Source organism: Corvus cornix, chromosome 2, assembly GCF_000738735.6.
Source record: "Corvus cornix cornix isolate S_Up_H32 chromosome 2, ASM73873v5, whole genome shotgun sequence".
NCBI classification, from domain to species: Eukaryota; Metazoa; Chordata; class Aves; order Passeriformes; family Corvidae; genus Corvus; species Corvus cornix.
The window spans coordinates 121,229,929-121,256,432 of NC_046333.1; the positions used below are offsets into that span (position 1 = coordinate 121,229,929).

General features: G+C 41.4%; 1 protein-coding gene across 8 annotated transcripts in view; it reads right to left on the bottom strand.

Annotated features, from left to right (window-relative positions):
- Positions 1-20,559, bottom strand: part of EYA1 (EYA transcriptional coactivator and phosphatase 1) — a 163,897-nt gene extending 143,338 nt beyond the window's left edge. For 4 of the 8 annotated variants that reach the window (XM_039549838.1, XM_039549837.1, XM_039549834.1 and 1 more), the window contains exons 1-2: positions 20,428-20,558; positions 8,223-8,330 (exon numbers count right to left, since the gene is read on the bottom strand). In XM_039549838.1, coding sequence (XP_039405772.1) covers positions 8,223-8,255 — 33 coding nt within the window. In that variant the 5' untranslated portion in view covers positions 8,256-8,330; positions 20,428-20,558. Of the gene's footprint in view, positions 1-8,222; positions 8,331-20,427 lie in introns of all 8 variants that reach the window. The other 4 variants (XM_039549835.1, XM_039549832.1, XM_039549831.1 and 1 more) reach the window with 2 other exon arrangements.
- Between the last annotated feature and the right edge of the window lie 5,945 nt (positions 20,560-26,504).

Here is a 26,504-nt window from a genome sequence, read left to right on the forward strand (position 1 = left end):
AGCTCTCACTCTTGCAATTCCCATTCATTTTGCCCAAATGCAACACTTAGATTATATTTTAAAATTACTCCGCAGCATAAGGAAAGTATGAAAGTGTGTCTGAAATTACTTACTCTCCTACTTGCTTCTTTTAAAATAGAATGAGAAAAATGATAAAAACTTTTTTTTTATCATCAAGCAATTTCATTCATTGACTCATGACCATTAACAGCATTTACAGCTCCGTAAATTATAATGCGCTTTGGGGTAGGAGCTGGTCTCCATAGGAGCTGGGAAGAAATTTTCTCCCATCTGCTGCACTGCACAGTTGTAGAGGTGCATTGTCAGTACAATGGAAAGTCCACTCTATGTGAATGGTGGTGGCAGAATATAAGGCTTTGAATGCCAAAAATGTTGAAATGACAAATTCTATGTGATTGATGAGAAAGCCCTATGAAGCTTTCTACTCACTGCCAGGCTCTGCTGCTGTGCTGTGCACAGACCACGAGACCACTGAGTCTGTGACTTCCAGGACAGTCTAGACAGTACAGCTACAGCAAGGCAGACCGAAACAGAGAAGAATCTCTTTCCTACCAAGTCTGAATTTTAATTTCTCCTGTTGTAAACAGCTCCTTGACTGACTAATCTTACCCCCAGCAAATATAATTTGATTTTACTGTAGCCATATATGTAAACATAATATGAGAAAATCATGGCATTAACATTATTAACTACTAACAAAATTATATTCCTCAAGTAAAAGCTGGAACATAACTTAATTTAATCTAATACATTCCATGCACACAGACACACACAGACACACATATATACACTCACACCAAAATAACATTAATTTAAACATCATGTTTCCACTAATCTGAGGTCAGTATATACAGGACTGAAAACTGTACTTAAACAGGATTTATTTGTCATTCTACTGTATTTTCTATTACCATAGAACAAGGTAAGAATGAATATTTCAGAGAAATCTGAAACTGGGAGGAACTTATATTTCAATATCCCATGTAAAATAAACTAAAACTAGGAGTTCGTTGTGTACATAGGAGCGATACCAGTGATAGCTACAGCCCAACCCAGTACCAAAAATATTTAAGTGCCAACCTGAACCTCCCATCTCCTGACATTGCTATCCATATAGTTATCAGGACACACGTGAGCTGCACGGCAATGCTCTGTGCAAAGATGTCAGAAGGAAAAGGGTGAGCTGGTGACCAAAATCCTCATCAAAATACTGTTTTAGGGAAACATAGTTCTATTAAGCACAGGTAGAGCATCTTCACTTCTGGTTTACTGATCCTTCTTACAGACAACATTTCTTCTGCTGGGAAGCTCCAACTTACCTGTGAGTCAACGTCATGGAGATGAAGCTGAGTGCTGGAGTTGGTCTGTGTCATTAGTATTGCTAAATACAGGCTTCAACCTATCACATAAATATGCACGGTAAACTTGAGACAAAATTTACAAGAGCATGTCTCTAAAAAAGCTGCTGAAATCCATGGGATTGCTCCACACTGTCTTTAAGATACACATTCAAGCAGCTGAACATGAAATACCTGATCTGTAAAGTTTTAATTTTATTTCTAAATATTCACATTCTCTCTTTCTCCCTAGAAGTATTCATAGAAAATTGTGGGTTTATGTATGCATCAAAATACTGCAAGAGTATTTTAGACTAGAAAACCCACTTAAAATTTTATTAATTTCCACATTTACTCAAATGGCGCCAGGACAGGGGATGGAAGAAAACAGGTATGCCATGAAAGTCTTGGCATCTGAGTGACTATCCCAGCTTTTGAAGCAGCAACAGAAACACATCCTTACAATTAGAAATTATTGTTTTGAGAAAAACAGTATCTACTTAAAAACAGCATTTCAGGTAGTTCATTTAATATTGCATAAATATACTTTGTACTGAATTTTTTTAATAGAAGTGAAATTCAAAAAACAGTTTAAGTATGTGCATGTATAAGTAAAGCAGCCTGTGTATGTGTGGGTGTGTAAATACCATATACCCAGATGCAAACCTTCAGTGCATTAAGTAAACTTCAGCTCTATACCTTAGTACTCAATTCTGAGTCTGGTTACCTTCCGGATTGCTAAGTCTTTCTAAATTAGAACAAGCAATTTCTCTTTGTTTTACCTAATATTTGAAAATGGCAAAAAAGTCCCATGGGTCACTGAAAATTATCCCTTCATTCCTGCCGCCTGTTTCAAGTCAGTCAAAACATTCCAGACTTCAAAAGGGGGCTTTGCCTGCTTAGGCCATTTTGGTGTCCTTCTATGGTTGGCCTATGAGGGATTGGTTATTTGGATAAATTAGTTTGTGGAGCCTGCTGGCCTTCTAGAAGACCTCAGTGTCTGACTGCAAATTAGTTCTACCGAACATGTAGAAATCCCTGGGCAGACGAGAAGAAATAAATGGTGATAAAATCTAATACTACAATGTTTGTAATGAGATTTTATTCTGCTCTGTAGCTTGTAAGCAAAGCTAATGTTGAATTAAAAATTTTCGAATATAAAAATGTCCATGAAAGCACAAAATCAGATCAGTATCCGAGTCACAGCAGAGAAGGCTGGATGCCAACTTTAAAGTTAAGCTTCCCGCAGGAATCTTTTACAAGAACAAACAAAAAACCTCCTGGTTTTCCACAGAATCAATTAGGTATTTACATTACGGATGCACCCCTGCTTAAGCCAGGAAGTCACACAGTTGAATTCCGCTGGAGCTTGGGCTGTGAATAAACTGCTATGCAGTCTTTTAGTGCACAGTTGTACAACTGCCTAAGGAGAGTTTATCCTTAAGGAAGAGAAGTCAGAGCCAAAACTAACAAACATGGCTCCTTGAGCGGAACAATGGTCCAGAAAACCTAGTAAAAAAGAAAATAAACTTCACTGGCAGTTTGCTTTTTACTGTTAAGGACTAAGCTACACTTCATCAAGACTTCCAAAAAGAGACTCCACGCTGAACAGTTGCACACAGTGGGTGGAAAAAGTCAGATGGACTGTGTATTCCTTATATACCCACTTTTACAAGTCATCTAAAAATGCCTCATGCCATAACAAAGCAAATGCTCCACCCCTCTAAAGGAAACAAGGATTTGTAACCAAGATAAGTGGTGGTATCTGGTGACGGACCCCAATGAAACCCCTACAAGGCCTCTGTGACCCTGAGGAATTTGCCCAGCACTACAAGCTGTGGGTAGCAGTACCTCTGTCAGTGCTGCAAGCACCGCTGCCTATGGCACTGTAGGATTTCTGCCACCAATTAGGAAAAGTACGTTTTAAGTGACAAGAATTCCTCCGTGGTGTTACTGCAAACCCAGATGAATGAAGAGCTTCTAGTGAACAATGTTTTCAAACTGTCCACAAACAGCTTACAACTTTCAGGAGTATTTTCACTAAAATGTTTTGAAAGAAAAAAATTCTATCAATAGTTACTGATTGAGCAGCTGCTATAGACGGCCTAGCAGCAGCTCATTTCAATTTGGGGAACTTAAATACATCAGCTAGTTCCGGCTGTTCATTCTTTTTGACACTTACTGAGCATAATAAGTGGGTTTTGTGGCTTATGTTTCCAATATTCTACCAATTGCAGATAGAGAGGGGAAGGGGAGTGGGAAGGGTGCAGGCGATTACATTTTATAGGCTCAGTTACAGATTGCAATTGCAGGGCGCTTGTTGGTTATTGCCTTGCAGAGCTTTCCAAAAAGGAAGTGTGTCACACATTTCTTCAAAACAGGAGGGGAACGAAGAAGGGAGAACAGTGCTGTGCCAGTCTTTGAGAAAAACTAGGCAGCACATGCATGACTTTCACAGTGACAATGCTGTAAGTTTTCAACCAAAGGTAAAATACTTATATTTTCACCCTTCTTCCTCATAGACTTTGTTCCCTAATGTGACAAACAGGTAATGTGAGTGAGCACGACAAACATGTCATTGATGATGCTGTTCAAATCTGGAGGTCACGTCTGGCTGTCACCAGCCATGCCCTCAGGCACAGCCATGCCACCACCGTGGCAGTGGCCTCTGAAACCGCTTGAGAGTTGTGCTGCCGGATCCTGGCTCGCCTTGAAACAAAATGAACTTTCTAGCCCTTCTGGTAGTGAAGATAACCTTGAAAATGTGAAGAGAGTGTAATCTGATGCCTCAGTAAGACTGCAAGGAGCTTGAAACAAAGACAGAGAGATGTGAACTGCCCCAGCCATCTCTCTCTGGGCCCCATGGACTCAGCATTTCTGTGGTCGTGGAGTCTGGCATTTTTCCAAGATTCCACAGAATCTCGCATGTTTGCTGCAAAATTCATTATTTTGCTGCAGCCAGGTGCTGGATGTTTTTGGTTTGGGCTTTTATTTTCCCCTCCCCCTTTCTTGCTGAAACCAACTACTTGCTCTGTGTCTTTCCACTAGCAGAGGTATGAGGTGAATTTTCGGTGCAAAGTGCCACTCTCTGGTACGTGGCACGGCCTTCGCAGGAGAGAAGTGTCCAGAGAGCAGCAGGGAGGAGAAAGAAGTTGGAAATATGCAGCCAGGCTGCCCAGAGCACTGACTGAAAGCTGAGGTTTGGGGGCTGTGGGGGGAATCAGAGAAGATTAACTGCTGGAGTGGACCAAGAGCACCTCCTTTTTTGGCTCATTGGGCACACACCGTTTGGATCTAACTTGACTGCTGAGGGCCTCAGAGTCTTCGCTCTGTTTTCCAGATGGGCAAACTCCATCATCAAAAATACTCCATGCTGAAAATACTTCTTGGTGCACAATTTTGCAATGAGAATTTTCAATTATGAGCCTGGACAGGGTAGGAATGAAAATTATTTTATGCTATATAATAACTTAATATCGCTACCAGAGAGTTATGGAAGAAACGCCCTCCAAAATATCCCCAGAGGGCATAGTAATTGCTGAAAACATGCCAATACTTAGTGGTGAAAATTTTCTTCTGCTGAGTTTTGCAAATAAATAAACCTCATGCATTTCTTAAAAAAAAATCACAGGCAAATCAAATGAAATAAAGTACCTGCTGACCTCTACACTGCCCGTTTTAAGGGTTTTTTTAGAAGTCATCATCAGGGTACCTCTAACCACCTGGGTTATCAAGTTGAATCTTATCAGTGTTTGTCATGGTTTTAGGGCTTCTAGATGGTTTCTAGGGCAATGGATTCATGCCAATGCCAAGTTTGGAACTGGTAGATTTGGCCTACCACAAATATAAGCCATGATAATTTTGCATAATTTTTTGAAATCAATTTGGTATAAGATGTACTGTTACCCATTCCCAGTCTCCTTACAATCAGAATTTCTGTAACATCCAAAATGACATTTTCATCTCAAAAATAATTAAAACAAGAGGTTATTTTTTTATTTCTCAAGTATATTTGAGCAGTGGGACTTGCTGCAAATGACTAGCAGGCAGAAAAGCCCCCTCAGGATGGTGAAGAAAATACGAATTAAAAAACCTCAACCATTTGTTTTAGCTTGATAAAACATGAGTGAACCATCTTTGATAGATGCATGTACCATTAGCAAGCAAGCTTCAAAGTCTTTTTTGGACATGGAAAGAAAGAAACAGAACTTCAGTGAAATTTTCAGATAGGATAATACACTGATATCCTCTGTCTAGCTGGCCTCAGCTAGACAGAGTCTAGCTTATGTTGTGCTTCTTTCTCAAGCACCTATTAAAGGCAAGGCAGGGGTAGACGTAAAGTTCAAGTTTGCAAGCCCAGGGTTGAAATTCGTTTCCTACAAACTGCGAACCAAGCAAGTGACAGTACCATTAGAACCACTTTTTGGTTAGGAAATGGCTACAATACTCTCTCGCTGTGTGAGTGTAACAGAAGTGTAACAGAAGTGCAAAAGTGAGTTTACTGGGCTTATTACAGCATCCTCTGTACATGGCAACACTGACAGGCTGTATTCCTACCTGCAACATCATCCTCTTCCTCTAAAGAGAAATCTTGGCCAAAGACAGTGGCAAAGTACTCATCTACTCTCTCATACTGTTCTCTGATAACTTTTTTTCATTTTCCTTTACTTTGTCCTTCTCTTGGTACTTTCTCTGTTGTCCATCTCTCCCTAAAACATTATCCAGCTTCATTTCTCACTTGTTGATAAAGCTCCTCCCTTATCCACATGTACCTGAAATTGCTTCCACCACACAGTTTGCATTGTCCAGTTGCAAAATTAAATTACCTTTCAACTGGTATTTGTAGGGAAGTTTCCCCCTTTTCCTATGGACCAGCACCAGGTTTTTGAAATCACTACATGTGCTTGAGATCTTAAATCCCAAACAGGTTTTGGTTTCTGGTTTCTAATTACAGAGTGCTAATCTATCCCTCACTCTCTCTCTCTTTCTACGCACACACACAGAGCAAAATAAACACAAACACTGTTCATGCCGTCATTTTTATTTTCACTGAGACTATTTTGCCTTCTGACTACTGCTTTTAGGAAATCTCCCTGTTGGTCAACTGGCTGTTGCAAACACAGCAGCCTGTCCAGTTATGAATGACTTCTAGTGAGACCTAATTGAAGGATCTGATTCCAGGGTTTAACACCCCAATTTTAAACTCTCCAATGACACTGCAATCAGAAGAGTTACACCCTGACCTGTGCTATGTACCTTTGGGAGTTTCAGTCCTCGTTTACAGAAGCCTGAGTGCTGGTCAGTGCAGTGGGTCTATTCAGCAGTTACTGGTTTAGATTTTGATAATCCTGATAGCATGAACAACTACCACCCACTTGGGTAATGTGAAGGGAAACTCTGAGCAGACAAAGTGTTTTACAGGCTCTCTGGACTAAGTGGTGAAAAGAAGGAATGGAATGAATAACCCCAACAGGAGTGCTGGTGGTGCCAAACCATGAACAAATATTTCCCTTAACACTCCTGTTATGTTAAGTGACAGTTACATTTGTCATTACATACAGATTCAGCATACAATTACCCAGCCCAAACCCTCCACAGCACACGAAGCCCAGGCTATGCCGGGCACACAGAGGGGAAGTATTGCAATGGAAGCCACAGAAAATCTTGACAGCATCAGGGAAAGGCTTTTCATGCATGGAGGAAAGCCTGACTCCAAACAGAACGAGGAGCTTGGGTGGTGCTGAAAGCTCTGGCACTGCAACTGCAAACAGGACCATCCCTGTTTAGTGCCTGTTGGTAACCATGGCCACTCACTTCCCTAAGAGTTAACTGGTCCTGTCCACACGTGGTGGTACCAGCGATGGATAAATCCCCAAATGTACACATAGAGACAAGACTGTGGAACAAATGAACATTGGAAAATAATCAAAGCCATATTGCTTCAGACAGCAAAAATTACACTACACATGAAGTGTAACAAAAACACACAACACAACAGGCTTATTGTTAAGGGGCTTGGCTTTTCCTACTCTGTTGCTACATGAAAACCTAATGGAAGCATCAGGGAAACTGGATACAGGAACATAGAATACAAAGGGAATAGTGAGAGATAATACAGAGAGTACTGTCAAATGTAGAAAATAAACACATCAGAAAAAATGCAGGAAATAAATCTAATTAAATTTACTAAATAATAGTTTTTGGACTTATTTTACAACTGGAAAAATAAGGCAATTTCAATATGCACAGTTTCTGTTAAACAATTCAGAATAAAAACATATATGTAGCATTTCAAATTTCACTGAGTGCCAAGAATGATGTCACAAACTAAAGTAACAAATCCAAAACACACAACTAATCATATGACCATGCATGAAACATTCTTAATTGTACCTGATAATTTGCAAAATTTCTTACTATTGTGACTCTGTAAGCAGACATTTACAAGAAACAATAACGTACTACATTTTTTGCCACTGTTGCACTCGTCTCTCCCAGAAGCAGTATTTGCATATATTCACACAGGCAAAGAGAAATAACTTCAAATAATGGGATGAAAACTCTCTAGCAGACAAAAATATTAACAACATAAATGCAGCAGGCCAAATATTTCTCAGAGAAAGCAACAACTGTCATTTTTTAAATATGAATCACTGAAGACAAATATTTTTAAAGCTATACTTAATTTTCTGTAGCATTAGCATAAGCCTCCATCTCTCAATTAATTTCATCACTCACTGCTTCTTCCAATCACTAAAAGTGCATGTAGCTCTCTAAGACTTTCACTCGCTTGGTTGCCACAAAAATAATTGCTACTTTAAAAACTGCAACTTTTTTCTCAGGGCTGACAAGTTGTTTACTTACAGACTTCCCATTTATTCCCTCGGGGTCTTCCATTGAAGATTTCTCCTTCCAAATTATATATGGGCTATTACTTACAGGGAGGTTCAGACAGTCCCAGTACACACACACCTGTGGAAAAGACAATACCACATCGTCGGATTAATTTGTTGGCATGAAACTAGGAGCTGATCTTCACTTCTGCAACTTTCCAGTAACTAACAAGTATTCACAAGTTGGGAGCAGTTGTCTTTGAAGAATTGAATCAGTCTTGAAAATAAACACATATCTGAGCTGTTTATTGCAAATCCCCACAAGCCAAAAGCAGGCAGCGAGAGTCCCGTTGTGCTCACTGTATGCAGAATAAAAGGCAGCCGGGAACTCTTCTACCGTCACTATTTCTGTGCCAACAACACATCTCTTCTTCTTTTTTTTTTTTTTTTTCTTTAGGAAGCTCAGCCTTCCCCTGATATCTATCAATGTCAATCGTACTTTAATGCTAAGAGGAAATAATAGCAAAGAAATATGATTGTAGACTGAGCCAGGATAAAAAAGAAAATCCACAAAGTTTTCAAACATTGCCCTCAAGCTAAGGATATTTTTATACTAAATCTCTTCAAGTTTACATTACGTCACAGCCCTAGGCCCCATAAATTATAAATATGGGATGCTTTGTGTTCTCTCACCTTCAGAAAGGGTGTTCTTTGATGTTAAAAGTAACAGTGAAGTACCAAGATGAAACAACAAAGGCTTACCCTCCCAAACAGATATCAACACAAAAATTGGTTTCCTTCCATGGACAATTTTCTTTAGAATAAAATGCCGCAAACTTCTTAAAATTCAGAATTATTGATTGGTGTAATTTAAACAAACCCAGCTAAAATCCTCATTAGAAAAATCAGCGCTTTTTTAAAAATACATGAAGAAAATGCTGTCAATAAAGAATAAAAATGAGAATCTGATTAAGTGTATGTATATATATATACACACATGTTATATACACAGAAATGTGAATAGCACTTTGTTCTTCTGTGACAGGTGAAGATATGGTCTGAAGATATTCAGTTTGTCCTAAGACCACTCTGCATAAGAAACACATAATTTAGAATCAAAACCTAAAATCTTATTCTTTATCTTTCTACCTGGATAAGACTCTATCAAGAAAATTTAAAAATCCCTTTGAACCCTGTTTTTTGGACACTACTCACTGCACACATTTGGCTCCTTCTATAAAAACTAAGCCTTAAGAAAGTGTTAATAGGTCCACTCCACACCCTAAGGAAGATGCTAATATGAACCATGCTTCTGCAATGCATCCACTCCCTTCTTTCTGGTTTACAATTGAGAGATAAAATCCAATCCTGCCCCTGCTGAGAACAATGGTCAATCTGCAATATTTCTATGAAATCAGGGTTTGGTGCTTATATTTGTTCTGACACCAGATTATAGGTTAGAAAATTATTCATGGCTTTAAAGAGTGACAATTAAAGTTAGGGAGGGGAAGGACAAGAATTTCTTCTAACTTAAAAAAAAAGGGAAGAAAACAGCTCTCTAACAATGCCCCACTCCTAAGCAATGACTGACATCTGTTTCAAAAACTCTTTTATTGCAAAATTCAATAAATGGAAAAACCGCACAAACTGAAAGTCTGCCACTTCAGCGAGGGAATAAAAATGGAGCCTTTTCTAATGGAAAAATATTCAAAAGTCAATTGATGTAATGCTGGTATGGATGACCTGATGGATTTTCAGATCAGCAGTGCTCTCTTTACTAATGGAAAGAAAACTTTACCAAGACTGGTAATTTTCTGTTGAAGCCCAGAAGGAAAAAGCATATACATTTTAGTGTGTATTATAGTTCAACAGTAATTAGGCGACCTAACTTGCAGGAGCTGCTGCAGCAAATATTTTCTCTCTCTGGAAAAGATTCCTGTAACACACCAGTGTTAAAAGAGCCTACTCTTGAATTTCTGCTCTGACATATGCTGCACTTCATGTCACTGCAAAAGAGGTTTACAAAAAGCTCCTGTATATACCCACCCACACTGCTAGGGGCAAAGACTTGTCTTTCTCAGAAGACATCAGAGACCTCTGGCAGCCAAAGCAAGCCACAGTAACATGAGGGCTTAGATGTTAATACAGAACAGCTGATGTACAATATAATTAAGTAATTTTAATTTTGAAAAATTCAACTTTTAAACAAGAGCAACTTAGTTATTCTAGTTGTCATCTTAGGTTATTTTTAACTTCTAGTAAAGCTTTACAAAAACCAATTAAATTCCCTTGAGTTGTTAATGTATCAAAAAATACATCTAAATTACACAGAGTATCCATTACAGAGAAATTGTTATATCCAAAATGTGCCATTGAATATGAGTAGAACAAAAACTCAAATTATTGAAAAAGGCAAGATCTAAATTGAAGGGAAGTCATGAAAGTATATATCACCTTTTATTTCTCTCTACTACTTTAGAAGTCATTTGCTTGGTTCAATATTATTACTGTTAAATACAAGACAGTATTAAAAGTCCCACCAGCTAAGGAAGTACTATTGTACCAGGCAGATAACCGGCAGTCCTCTTTCCAAACAGCTATTACCATTTTAAAGGGAATTTTAAAAACCCACAAAGAAGTCCAGAAAGTGGTTATGGGGCATTTTTATTCCCTGCTTTCTGAAACGCTACCCAACGCCGTGCAATGTTCCCCACGCACAAGGATCTGAGCGTGTCTTTGCCGCCAGGCACAGGGCGGCTGCCAGCCCCTCCCAGCCACGCTGCGGAGGTGGCAGGAGCTTCCACAAGCTCCTTGCCGTGGAAGCGCTGTCCCCACCTGAGGACCCACCTGAAAGCCTGGCAACCCAGGAAGCAGATGTTAGAAACAGCCCCTGAGAAATAATCTCTAGGGATGGAAGGTACCAGTGCAGGCTGACCTCCTGCACAAAGAGTACCAAATGCAAGGGTGACCAAAACGTAACTGTCCATGGCTGAGCCCTGGCACCTGGACACCTACATTTAAGGACAAGGAGCCTGATTCCTTAGGCTTGCCAAGCTGTTCATAAAAGCTGTGCATTTCCCATGCAAGACCTACACTGCCACTAATCCACATCTTGGAGCTGTCCCAGGGCTGTTGTAACACACCTTCAGCTGCACTGAGCCCCTGAGGAAACTCACAGTGATCAGAAATGGCACTAACAACAGCATAAAAATACCTTGGGCTACCCTACCCCTTCCATCACCAAGGAGAGGAATTAAACTTTTTATCCTGTTCCTGTGCCACCAGCAAAATCAATCCTGTCTTACAACCCCACAGATAATTAGGCCATTGCAAAGTCTCCAAGATAGGTCATTCTGAGTGCCATCAGTGGTTTCTGCTCTGCTCTTATTTTTTTATGCTTTCTCAGGGACTGGTAGGATTTTTCCAGTAACACCATGAAAAAACTGTATCTCCCCAAACTATACACATTTGTCAGAAGAAAAAAAAACAAAAAGCCACACGTGCTTTATCTTTTGGAAGAGAAAATAAAAAAAGAGGTTATGAGGCTGGGCGAAATGGCTTTTTTTTTTTTGGATGATAGCACGTGGTATTTTACAGTTGATGTGAGGGAACTCGATGGTTTTGATTTTAGGTGCTATATTTGGGAAGTTTCCTTTTTAGCACTTTCTAAAGACTCACTACATTTCCTCCATTCCCAGGTAGGTCTCTCGTCCCCCACCCCCGCTTCCTTTTAAGGTGTTAAATTTGGCAGATAACCTGGGTAGCATTTAGAAAACAATTATTTCCAAATGCTGTGAAAGAAACTTGCCAAGTGTAACAGCTGAAAACCAAAAAGAAAGAGGAAAAAAAAAAGAGGAAGGAAATAAAACAGAAGAGGGAAAGGTATTTTTAAAAAATGAAATTTAGTAGGGACCTTTCAGCAGCTTTATAAACAATTAACTCCAGGGCTGTGACTGAAGACCACCTCTGATTCAGCCTGGAATGCCTGCAGATGCAATACAGGATCCTGCCTTCCAGTGAGCCTCAGGGACACCAGCAAAACAGATAGGTGCCCAGATGTGTGGGACCTAACATGCACATCTGCTGGAAGGCATCCCACACCAAATGCAGCGCTGACACAGACCAGACACAGACTCTGGGGGTGTGCAAACCCCCAGACTGCTCTGTGGGCATCCAGCATGTAGGTAACACACTGTACAACACCACAGGAGGTAGGTCACTACTTCTGCATCCCCATAAAAATCCATGTTCGTCTCAACAGATCTTTTTTTCCACTACCATCAAGCAGAAATACACAGGGTGTTGGGACTTGTGGCTGAAGTAAACTTGTGGGAGAGGGGGCTGAAAGTTTTCAGTTTTATTGGTAAGCTTTCCTTTATATAAAAATAGAACAAGCACTCTGGTGTCCTGGCATGTTTAAAACCCCTGCCACTTACACTCACTGTCAAGTCTAGGTCTAGCACCAAAGGAATCTCATTCTTTATAAGTAAATAATATAAATTAAATATCAAGATTTTTTTTTTCTATATAGGTAATCACTTTTAACTTTATTTTAAAGATTAAACTATGGTATTTCCCTAACATTTTTAACTTCACTGAGGAGTTAAGTTTCTGGTAAGGAAACATGAGGTCTCATCTGCCTACACAGGAAACTCATTGGGTGTTGGACCAGAATAAAAGAGGAGACTCAAGAGCAAAAGGAGGCAAGAAAGAAGGTAGACATGAAGCACTATGAACACAAAAAATACATCACAGGCAAATGACATCACTGACAGTCTGAGAAATACATCTGTAATACTTTCTGAATCCTGATGACATTTATAAAATTGCTATCACACTGTAGGCCTAAGTACATCTTGAAGGAACTACTCAACAATAGAGTTTGTGCCCCATTTCTCCCATATACCATTAAATCTAACATGAAAAAGGTGTTGAGAACACAAGGGCCACAATACTGGCTGAGACCAACAATCCTCCTGGTGCTTTCTCCAACAACAGCCATAACTGGACACAGAAGAGCAAGAACAGAACAAGCAATATGCCATTTTCACAGCATTTTCCCTGTTTCCTGCTATTTCATTTCAGAGGGTTTCCTGAGACAGATGGAGTTCATCTGTCTAGCAATCCTCAGTACAGCTCTCTCAAGTACTTGTCTATTCTCCTCCTGAAGCCTATGTGATTTGTTTTGGTTCCTAGCAGTTCTGAACATTCACTTTTGGGGGAATTACTAAGAACTGAAAAAATTTTCTTGGAATTCTCTTAGATGCCAAGACCTCATTTCTGAAAGATGAGGGTCAGCCCAGTGCCAGTCACTTTCCATGTACAGCTACAACTATTTTAACTGAGGCTTAGCAGTCCACATTTATCTCTGCAGAATTTCATTTGTCATTTTATTGTCTGGTGACTTGTCTCATAAGGTCCTTGAGCAGTTCTTCACCCCTCTCCTTGCTATTCACCTCAAGTGGAAGCAACCTAGAAAATGATTCTGCCTGATTAGGACAGTTATTGAGGCATTTGGAGAAAGCGGAGTGAGGATAACAGAAAAGTCCTACCTGAAGAAACAAACAAAGGTAAAAGATGTTAGCATGTGTTTATGGGAATCTGCTGGTTGCTAATTTCAGCAAGCTCAGAAGAGCTCTCTGGTCTCCCAGTGTTGGAAGAGATGGTCAAATACAAAGAAGCCCCTGCTGAGGTGGCGAAAGAAGCCTGACGATGTAGTGTTCAAAAGTTAGAGCGCACCTCAGAAGAGCAATGATGTAAGACTGGAGAACTGAAAAAAAATGAAGTAAATAATTTGCCATTGCTTTTACAAGATCTAAACCTAAAATATAACTGTTTCAAAAACTGTCTTGATGAGGTCCTTGAGTTGCTTCCCGCATCCAGTGGTCAGGAATGATTTTGAACTGGAATTAGAATGCACCTGGTATCTGCATCAGGTATGAAACCTGGTGCCTGCAATGGGCAGATTTCTAAGTTCAAACTCCCTCACACAAACACCCAACAGGGTGCCTCAGTCAGGAAGCTCCACAAAAGGCTAAAGTGGGAGACATATACATATAAAAATTTAAAGCAATAATGTTATTCTAAAAGCAGAGCTCTCCAAACATAGCAAAAGATCATATTTTTCATTGAATACTAAATGCGAACAAAAGTCAAGCTGTAGAACAATGTTAAAATTATACTGGCTACTTGCTTGCCAGAATTTCTTTTCTAAATTACTTACAAAATTAATACTATGTTTAAACTACCCAGTGGGATCAACTTTATTTGTATTTGAAATGTAGGTTGAAACTGTTCAGCAGAAAAACACAGACAGTTCAGGACAGGAAATAAAGAATATTCAAAAGGTGCAAACATAAAAATTCTGTTTTTAAAAATGAATAAAATTACATTTTACAAGGTGAACTTTGCCTCAAATAAGGATTAAACAGCTCTTCTCTTAGCATTCCATAGGATCTTTATTATCTAAAAGTTAGAATTTCCCTGGTTTTATTTATGTATCATTAACAAAGAACAAAACCAGAATGAAACAGCCAATTCCTTTGTCATAATTTCTTTGAGCAATAAATGTGTTTTCTGCTTTCTATGTGTCAAACACACAACAAAAGGTGGGGAGGGACCCACAGATTAACACCGTTAGACTAAGTGTCATGGTTAATCAAGAATATTAAATACGTACAAGAAAAAATGCTGAGCTACGAATCATAACATGCAACTGGAATACTTACCTAGCTCAGGAAAGATGCTTTTACAAACAAAGCTTTCTTTCAACCCGTGTGGTTCTGTACAATGTTTCTAATGAGCAGTAATTATATTTGTGCTTTAAGAAGCCTTTCTACACCTTTTATAAATTTAGATTAAAGGTAGGGCATTACTTATTATTTTACATGTGCTTTTAAAGTAGTTTGTAAAAGATATGCAGTCTATAAAAGTTTGTGGTCTAACAACAAGCAACTGTACTGCTTCTGCATAAACAGGTAAAAGTTTGCTAGTTATAATTAATACAGGTCACATGTAGAAGTTTTAAGGTTTACACAGAGCAATGAAAGTAATTTTTATCCAGGTGAAAGGTCTTCGTTTTCTAAATTTTTTTAAGTTTTATTTATTTTTAAAATAAATCCAATAAATTTGAGTCTGAAATTGTAACAACCTTCATTAAAACCTAGGCTTTCCCCAAGCTGGTAAAAGCATTCAAATAAGAAACAGTACCAGGAGTATTTTCAGTAGTGGAAGCCACAGTATCCCAGAGAGCAGAGAAAATACACCCAGATAGGATGGGTTACAGAAAGCACGGCTGCAAGGGAGTCATCCTGGCTACAGAAAGCTAATGTTCAAGCAGGAAACTCAGAGGCCAGAGTCTTGGCATCTCCTACTGAGGGGCACCCAAGCGCTGGCTTAGGGTCAGCTGAGGTCCCATGCTCTGTGAGAAGCCCCCAGCTGCCTCTGGACTCACCCTGCCCTTGGGAGCAGTGATGTAGCCCTTGTGTGGCACACCTCTGGTGCCTCCATGTGAGTGCCACTCACAGATCTCACAACCACCAGCTCAATGTGCATAGCAATGACCTTCCTCACACCACCATCAGTTAGGCTAAGGATGCTGCTTTCTTCTTTAGCCACCACACAATAAGAAAACCTTCCTGTCTCCTGAGATCAACCAAAATTTTCACTGGTAAGTCACAACATTCACATACCGCAAGAAACATTTTATTTTCAATCTTTACAACAGATCAGTATCTACATATACTTCTGCTTCTCTTCATGCAGTAGAGGTAATTACTGGAAATTGGGGTGAGTTTCACTAATAGGTGCAAGTAGTTTATTTTCTCCATTTGGACTCATGTCTGAGAATGGGATCTCCTTCAATCTCTGTTAAGTCCAAATGAACCAGCATGAATGGTCCTAAGACTGAGAAAACCAGAAGGCTGTACCACTGAAATGTCAAATCTGTCAGTGTGAGATCCAAAGGGATATTTAAAGGCACCACATCAGCCTAAGCATCTACAGCCATTCACACTTCTTTGTTTGTCTGTTTGTTTATACTGCAAGCACCCTCGTGAATCACAGTAAAGACCCAGCTGCACCTTTAGCCACCTAAATACCCTTGGAAGCCTGGCCCATGGTGATCAGAAATACCTACAATTCACTAACTGAAAACTAATTTTAAAGCAGAAACAATACTGATTTTACCTAAGAATGATGCCAGCTTTTCTTCACATTTCTGTGCTACATCCTCAAGCTCTTGTCTCTCAGGAGTAATCCCAGGGAAGGCACTGCCCAGCTCCCTGTGGGGCCATGCCCACTGTCAGTGGGTCAAGCAAGGAGGGATTGGTTGGGACCTCTCTCTCTTTTCTAACCAGCAGTCACTCCTTATGAAATTAAACCCCACCAATAAATTGTTGCCAAATTTGGACAATTAACATTGGAATACTACAGGAAAGGAGAAGAAAATTATTGTAGGAGTATATATAGGACTCCCAGTTCCTTGGAAAACAATGCTAAAAAATATTTTTATAATGTTGTTCTGTTCAACTTCGTCATATCTTTTGCTTGACAGATGACATCCTTCTCCTCTGATTTCGTGCAGACTACATTTTCATGAAAATTAATTCAGTAACCCATCATTTTTAAAATAACAAAAACTGAAAACTTAAGGATTTGGAACCTTGATAAATAGGTTCTGCTTACACAACTACACAAAGATGCATTATGTGTTTTTGTCAGCAAAAAATGCACCTAGTCAAACAATAGTATTTAGTTTCAGTTCTCCATGTCTCCAAACTGTATCTACCAATGAGAATGAACTTTATATACATTTATGAAAAAACCAAAACACACAAGAGCAAAACACAGTTGAAGTTCAGTCATTAAATCAGTCTGTCCTTTAGCAGCAGCCACACTTCTTAAGTGTTTGCTTATCCTAATAGTCTTGCAGTCTTTTTCACCATCACAGCTCAAGATAAAACTTTAATTATTGTTACATATTACTGACTATACTAATATATTAAGTGGGAAAAACAGAACAGACAATGGTTATGATCTACAGAACATGATTTTTACAATTATTATAAAAATAGTTTCACTTATCAAATAATGTCATATATAAGTTATTATAAATAATATTTCATAATAAAGGAAAAGGTGAAGAATTAACTACACTAGCATTCTGAACATAATGTTTCACTCTTTTGAGAACAATATAACCTAAAAGATAGAAAATTTTATTCACACAACACTATGCAATCCTCTTCAATATTCAGATGATAAAGTGCTCAAGCTATTGAGCTGAGTAATTAAAATTCAAAAATTTCAGGAATTAGGCCAATTGCCTAAAGTAGCAGTAGGTGTGACTCGCTATGGAAACAGCATGGGAAGGACAGAGAAACAACTTCAAGTTGGAAAAGCTTTTAAAAGCATATGAAGTACCCAGCTGTGGCCTCCTTGATTTTAAGGACTTTACACACAATTTCCGTTCTTATAAATAAAAAGAGCTTTCTCCTAGCTCACTTCATTATAAGGGGAGCTGCAAAAATGCAGACCCACCTCACAGGGTGGGAGTTCACCTCCGTGATTTTTCCAGGCAGCCCGGCACAGTGGGGCCCTGGGCAGACTGGGGCACTGCCTGCCTGCACTGCCCACATCCCCACCCCCTGCTCAGGGTTTGATTATGGACAGCAGCTGCCCCCAGGCTCCCCCAAGAACTGACCCTCCGGGTGTCACTGCCAGGCAGCCACAGCTCACTGTCACACCATCAAATCCAGGCAAATTTTGTTTGGTCCAACCACTAGAGCCTTTTCATGGCAGTTTGACCCATATCACGAAATGGTAAATTCATATTTTACTTCCTAGGTCCATGCAGTAGGATTAGCAATCTCAGACAGAGTGAGAAGATATTCCATGTCACAAAGAAAAAAAATAAAAAAACCAGAGCACTAAAAGTGTCCAGATATCTGAGAAATCATTATCCTGTGATGTTTGGTATATCAGATTAAACAGTCAAAGATAAAAAGAGCAAAAACGAGAGAAAGGAAAAAAACCCTCAAAATTCTTAATTCAATTTAAACTCTTAATTTTGTATCACTCTCCCTCTCTCTAAATCTAGAAGGAAAGGTTATTTTCAGCAATAATATTTTTGGATTCTCTAATTAAGAAATTGAATGAGAGAAACAAAGGAAATAACCTAAAATTCTCAAAATGCACAGGAAGCATGAGGCCTCCAGTTTCTAGCTGACTTGGAGGAACTGTTCAAACGACCTTTGAAGATTTTACAATTCTCCTGCCAGAGTCCATCCCTCACCTTGTCCATAGCAACAAGTTTTGCAGTACAAGGAGAACAAAGCCACGAACAAGAGTGACTTGCTTCCTCCTTTTTCTTCCTACCATTTTTGTGATTCAGTCTACATGGGAAGATGCAGCTAATGAAGAAAATTAGGAATGAAATATCAAGCTTGGAATAAATAACACAGCTGTAAGGAACCAGTGACTTAGTTTTGACTTAGTTTCTACTTAGATGGGTTATAAATATTTTTATTGATGCTATTATAATTTCTACAATTTTGAGGACTGGAGAACCATTCAGAAAAAGTCATCCATACATTTTAAAAGGTTGCTGAAGAACACACATACTTGTATTCTACCTCACACTTAAATATACAGTAGAATAAGTTGTGTACAAGCTGGAACAAAGGTTTGGGAGGAATGTATCCAGACAAGCCTTCAGAAGATGTGCCAGCTACTTCCATGAGCTGCAGTCCTCAATTAGGGACATTTCCATACACATTGCCCTTCTGTCTCTTACTTTCTGCTGCAGCTGGACTACCTGCTCCATGACTACTCCGTGATCCTACAACTACCCTCATTATGGTTCATGCTTACACAGCTTTTGGCAGAGAATGAGCAGCTCTAATCTGGAAATTGTTTCATAGGGACTTTCCACACACCACTCTCCTTACAGACAACTTCTGACAACACTGAATGACCGTTTTCTCTTCTTATAACCATATTTTTACTTTAAATTATTATGGAATGTGTGAGTCTTCAAACATAGCAACTGTCTGGTGGTGTTGTTCATACTGCATTTTGCTGAAGCATATGTGACCATACCAGTGTTTTGCTACTAAAAGTCAATGGGAACTACTCTGCAATTTAAACACAACACTACGCTCCTAGGAGTCTAAAAGGAAAAAAAAAAAAGGGGGGGGGGGGGGGCGAGGGGGGAAGAGGGGAAGCCTACTGTTATATTTTCATAATAGAAGAAAACTCTGATCTTTGACTTTCTGATAGAAAATCTGCCAAATTAAGCATAGTTTTAAAGAACAGAATATTTCCTGCAAAAAATAAGCCTTATCTCCAAGATGAACAACAGAGACCATAACCATCTCGTAAGTAGCCATATCCATCCATCTTTCTGAAGGTCTTAGGTGATGGTGGGAGAAATAAGAACCCCAGAAAGCGAGCCGAGGAAGGTGTACCTCTTCCCTGCTGCCAATGCTCAGCACTCTCCTCCCCAGCTGCTGCGATGGGCTGAGCGGAGAGGGGAGAGGACAGGAGATCATCCCTCCGTGCCCTGACCCGCTGGAGGCAGGCAGCCAGCGGACTCCCGGTGGGGAGGCGGCCGCCCCAGCGGGGCCGTGCCCGGGACACCGGTGCGATCGCGGGGCCGCCGTCGGTGCCCCGGCATCAGTCGCTTTCCCCCGTCCATCGGAGGAGGAGCTGCGCGCTCCGTGCCGGGGACCCGGACACCTCCCCTGACACTTGCCCACAGCCGGCAGCCCCGGGGAGCGAGGCGAAGGCGGACACGCTCACACCACGGCGAAGCGCGCACAGATTGTTACCGTCTGACACAAAACACGCGTTCAGCGCTGCCGACGCGCCACAGCGCCCGGCGGCCCCCGGCCGGCACCGGGGCTCCCGCGACACCGGGCGAGCCGCGCTCCGCCGCCCCTTCCCTCCCACGCGGGGGCTCCCGCGGCCTCGCCCCTCCCTCCCCGCGCCGCTGCGCGCCCGCGCAACCCCCGGGGCTGAGCCGGCGCCTCCCGCCCGGTCCGCCGCACCCACGTGTCCGGCACCCCCGGCTGTGGGGGCGGCGGCCGCGGCCCCGCCGCCCGGGCACGGCACGGCTCGGCTCGGCTCGGCACGGCTCGGCTCGGCTCGGCTCGGCTCGGCTCGGCTCGGCTCGGCTCGGCTCGGCTCGGCTCGGCTCGGCTCGGCTCGGCACGGCTCGGCTCGGCTGCACTTACTCCGCGGGGCCTCCTCCGCGGGCGGCGGCGCGGGCCCGGCGGCTCCCCAGGAGCGGCGCCCGGCCGTAAGTTTCGAGGAGCGCGGAGCCGCGGTTGGCGGGGAGGGGTTTCGGGGAGGCGGCGGCGAGGAAACTTCCCTGGAGCGGCTCGACCGCCTCCTCCGCCTCCTCCCGCCGCCGCCGCCTCGCCCGGCGGCAGCACCGCGCCTGCCCGGCCGCGCCGCCCGCTGCCGCCGCTCTCGGCCCGCCGTCACACAGGAGAGCGCCGCTGGCCGCCCCCGTGCCCGCCCCACCAACACACGCTTTTTAAAAACTATTATTATTATTACTATTACTATTATTATTATTAAATTTTCTTTTATTTCTAAGAATTAAGGTGTTACTAGCGAGGGAAGGATGGGCCCTGAGGAATCCCGGCTTCCTGCAGCGCTGTCGGGAGGTAAGGGACGGCTGCAGATTAAACTCCCCGAGCCCGGCTGGCGGCTCCGTCGCTGTCTTGGCAGCGCCGGGGCCGCAGGGTGGGCAGTCGGAAAGGTACCGGCAGCATCCCCCGGCCCCAGGGGCTTGTCTGACACCGCTCCTCGCCATCGTGGGTAAAGCCATCGCTGAAGGCACAGAATGAGTCAAGGCGTCAAGGTCTGCATGGGAATGCCGCACTGAGAGCAGCTGTGCTAGGCATGTGGCACCTGACCCCGCGGACTTCGGATCATCCCCAAAATCCGAGCTTGTACACATCCACCCCTCCTCATTACCCATGAAGAGAGAGAAAGCATGGGTCAGATTCCATATGTCTTATGCTTCAGGTACAAAGTCACTGCAGAACAGTGGTAGAACATCCTCTTCACTTCCCCATCCCAGAGACCTGAACTTAGACCCTGCATAAGGTGTGTAGCATGGCATTCCAATGAAAGCCCTGCTCAGTCTGGCAACCTGGTCCAGACATGGAAGTAAGCATAGCTGCTGGGGTTTTTTACCTATACTGTAAATATGGACACTGCAGTCTAGGCCTTTTCTTCCTCCCTTTCTTCTTCCTTAAACCAGAAGGAAAAAAAGAAAGTTGCCATTGCTTCGAGTTCTTCCATTCCATTTCTTTGTCTTCAGTACATACTCTCGTGCTATTTTCCCAGCTTTCTTGGTGTGCTTTTATGCCAGTTTCAGAAAGTAAAAAACTTTATCTCTGCATAAAGTCATAAAAATATCTCTACCTATAAAGAATTTGAAATTATGTAGCATTTATGTAGGTATACAAGCAACACCATTTTAAATCACTAGAATATCTAATGTTTGTCCTGAAGGATACAAATCACATGGAATCCATTTTAACTTTCTAAAAAATTGAAGGGTTTTTTCCTCCACTTGTTTCTTCTCCAATCCTGTAAACTAAAGGGTGAAAGTTAATTAAAATGTCACACATGGGGCCATGTGCAAAATACTGACAGAGATGGAGTCCACATTCTTCTGAAGTTAAATGAATCCATTAGGCTGTATTTTGACTTGACAAATATGGGATGTTTATATGTATATATATTTTTTAAATTGTCATTGTACTTGTATTACTTGAACATTGTACTTCTAGCTCGTTATAATTTTAAGATACAAAACAGAGGTTTTTTTAATTCCCACTAAATGCAGTAGCCAAAACTCACCTTGACCCACAACGAAGGGATTATGGATTTTTATACTGCAGGGAAGCAGGTTGAATTGCTGTAGCATACATGAGGTGAGAATGTGATCTAAATGTGATCTAGAATGTGTAAAAATTTTGGTTCACAGATTATGAGAAAGACTAAAGAAAGGTAAAGTTGCAGGTCCACTTGCTCCCTTGTAGTGGATTATGTAATGGAGAAGAGCACATGTGATTCCATAAAAATCCCTACAAGCAAAATGGAAAACCACATCTCTGCAATATACTTTGTCCTGGACTTACGGAATACGTGCAGCCCATATTCTACCTTGTAATGCAGTTTCTTCAGAAATTCATGATCCTTGTTTGGCTATCTGCTCTGGCATGAAGCCTTTTTTCAAAGTCAGGTGTGGGGCTAAGTGTGTGTCCAAATTCTGTCCTTTTCCACCTAGAAATCTTGCTGGTAAAAAAAAATTCAAAGAGTTGTATTTCCTACGTTTTTAGTAATTTTGAGCAAGTAGTAGAGTATTCAAAAACTACACACATACTGAAAATATTTAAGGTCTCTGCCAGAGCACATCTAATTCCCCAGGTATGCTCTTACTTTTGTGTTGGATACCTCAGAATAAAATGTCAATGTTAGCTGCAGCATGAGCAGAATTGTTGCACAGGCATTTGAGAATGCTGGCAATACAACTCCAAGGAGAACCATGCTCTCATGAGAACCCTCAACTTGTTTGTGAAAGTAAAAGAGTGGAGCTCCTTCCTACAGGAAGCCCTGGACATTGTGGTGGTAGGTGATGTGGATTGTCTTAGATTTGGCTTTGCAGTGGTTCTTTTAGCTTTCCTTTTCTGCAGGGTTTTGAGCTGTTAATGTTGTGAGAAGAATCAAGTGAAGCCTATATAATAGTTAGGCACTGAGTAAAAAAACAGCATAATTACCCCTCACAATAGGAAACTGGTAAACATGGCTTGTAGATCAAAATGTTTAGAACAGCAGTCAGATTGCCATCCTGCTTCCTAGAGTCCAGTCTAATGAGTTGTCAAGCATCTGCTGTTGCTACTGGATTAAAAACCAGTTGTGGAAACTCCCTCCCACCCCAAGAGCTGTCAGGTCACCTGCTGCCGTTTATCCCCTTATCTGCAATAGAAACCCCTGAAATATTAAGTGGTTTGTTCGACCTTTAGTGTCAGCTAAAACTAGTGTGGGTCTTCCTTATGTAGCTAATGAATTTCAGTAGGAATAGTAAGAAAGCATATTAGGTCTGACAACTCATAGCCCTGAAATTTGAAAGACCGCTGCATTTGAGAACTGACAGTAATGCCAAGGTAAACAGTTTCTCTTCTGTTATTCTTTCACTGCTCAAAACAAGCACCTCTCCAAATCTGAGAGCTCCTGGCAGGTATGATGAATGGCAAATCCTAATGAAGCCTATGGTTTGGCCAGAAGTGTTAGGACTTAGCACTCTGTACAAGTTCTCATCTGAAATAGGAGTATCAGGAGCCAATTTCTTGAACATAATTTATTCCAGACACCAGTTGGAATAAACAGCATTCTGTAATCTCCTCAGATATTTTGCCAGTAGGGAGCTGTCTTTACACTTCTTTCAACTAAGCAAGCGATCCAAATACAAAATTCATCATTCGAGAATACAGTGTGGTTTAGGAGACTGGAGGATTTGAGCTCATTACCAGGAACATTGTTGTGTCCTATCTGTATGACATTTTCTTTCAGAATCAGGTCTACCATAGTGTGCTGCTACCTTGCCCTGATGAGTTAAAAAAATCCCAGCACGCAGGTTTAACTTTCTAGAAGCAACTCAAGCTTACATTCAGTTTCTAAAATATGTTTTACTTAAGTTTCATACTAGAAAGGAAGTATAAAACAGGACCTCCTTAGTTAGTAAATGTTCTTTTGTCTCCCTCAAAGTCTTTTCAGACTTTGATTCCTTCAGTCACAGACAGGCATTTTGTTATGAACAAAAGCACTGCCATGAGTATAAACCTAACTTATCCGCACAAGGAAGGACAAATAAAACTCAGCTTTTCAGATCCAGGGTCAGATGCCATCCTTAGGTAGCTGCAGATGTAATTAAAAGTAAGTATTTTATTACTACGAAAACAGACAATATTCAAATGGTGCATAATGGCTTCTAATGGAACCTGGAAACATTTATGAGACAGATGCTGTTGGGATACAGTACAAACTGGTCCCCATAATGCCATGTTGGTGAGCCACATGTGACAACAGACCTCCACCTACTCCTTTAGAAGGTCCCACGAGAAGACAAATAACAAATAGTCCATTCAAATGTTAATGTCTTGTCTTCTAACTCTTGGTTATACTTTATTCCAAAACCCACCATTTTCATATGTAATGCTCATGTTTTCAGTACCTCCACTGTTTGTTATCTTCCATGTGATAGGATGATTTAAATATAATTTAAAATATTTTTCCCTCTGCTATGCTGCTCATCCCCCACCCCCGCCCCCCAATAATACATTACTTTGTTGTTATCTTTTTGATAAGTAGTTGTCTAGAACTAATGAAGATGGAGGTAGATGGGGAAAGCAGCAATTTAGCATTGTCTGGAGGAGCAGATAAGATCGTCTTCCAGTTTCATAGTCTGCTAATTGTGGTGCTGCAGATAGAAACTTCCCACAGCCTCCAGGTCAGTGGGAGAAGTGCCTCTGACTTCCAATGACTTTTGAGCACTATTTTTTGCAGTATCAGAAAATTAATCTCGAATGCTGCCTAAGATCTAACTCTGTAGACACTTAGGTTTTAATGAAACTACCCACCGAGCTATTTATGAATACATGGATTGACAGAATTTTACTCCATGAAATAACTGGCTAAAACCAGATTATAAAGTAGATTATCAATGAAATCCTATATTTTAAACTGTCTGGGAATTTTAATTGTGCCTTAGCTCATTAAGATTTTAAAACGGAATACTCCATGTGCAGTGGAAGAACACCTTTAATTTTGCTCTCTCCACAACTGTAGATGAGATTTTTCAGCAGTAAAGGCCTGAAATCAGAAGCCTGTGTACCTAACGTAGGTATTAGCGGGAGGCTGAACCGTACAGAGTGACAAGCCACTTGTTTAATGTCATATTCTGCAAACATGGACTTGTGCATTATTTAACATAAGACCGTTGGTAAAAGTAGTTAAGTACAGTCACTGTTGCAAGTTTTGAAGTGCCGTTTATCAAGTACAGAAGTTCAATCAAAAGAGTCTGGGGAAACTTGTATGTATTTCACATTCTTTGTTTTTTTTAGAACATTATGACTCGATTTAACTCCCAGCAGCGAGAGGCTGGTCCGTGTAATTTAATCATTTTTGCCGACAGTGTTAAGTCTTGCTTATCTGTCATTACCTATATCCTCACTAGGTTCAATAAAGAAAAATTCTTAGTATATTTGAGAAAAATAGTGTTTGTAACAGGAGGTTCAAATGTCTTCGAAGAAAATATTAACAAACAAGGCAAATATTTATTGTAATGATGGCAAAACAAAAGAATTGTATTCTTTTAATGAGTAAAAGTATATGAAGGCATTGCAACACATTTCTGACAGGTTAATTGGAAAAAGTATCATCCTTAGGTATCTGGGGAGAAATGCTTAAGATTACCATCTCCGAGTTTGTTCAAGCCCCTTCCGAACACACGTCTGGAAATACTCTAGAAAGAGAATTTATTGTCAAAAAAATTAACGAAACGGCGAATTTTAAGTAAATATTTTTCCACGATGAAATTCGGCAGTGCAAATGTGCTAGGAACAAACCAGGGCGTAGGGGGAAGCGGTGCCTCCCGGCCGCAGCTGCCCCAGCCGAGCCGCGCTCGCCGCCCGCCCCGCTCCGCCTCCGCGGGGCTGGGAAAGCGCGGAGCCGGCCTGGGGATGCTGAACCCAGTGTTTTGAACACTCCCCTCCCTGGCTGTTCGGTGGGACTTTCCAGGCTTGAGGTCCCACAAGGGACACGGAGGCCTTGAGTGGTGCTCCGAAGTACATGGCAGGCACCTACCCGGCGGCTCTGCCGCCTCGGCCCCCCTCGGCCCCCCTCAGCGAGGTTTCGGGGAAACCGGAAGGTGGGCCGGGACTGGGGGGCAACCATGCGTGAAATCATCCCCTTCCACCCACCATGGACCGACCCCTGTTTCGCTGAGGGGACCTTCTGCGGTATCCTAGGGATGCTCCTCCAACACTACGTTCGGTCGCTCCAGTGGTTTCTTATGTCCAAGAGAGGAAGTTAGGAGATCATACGGGGGAGAGAAGACCTATTCGACTAAAGACTGAGTCAGTGCTCCCGCTTAACAGCCTTCTAAACGGGAGTAGCTAATGTCTCACTGATCCCTTTGGCTGTTCGCAGCGCCTGAGCGCAGCCATTGCCAATAGCCGCGCAAGGACTTTGAAATTATGGAAATTGTCTTCGCGGGCATTAGTCAGTGCTT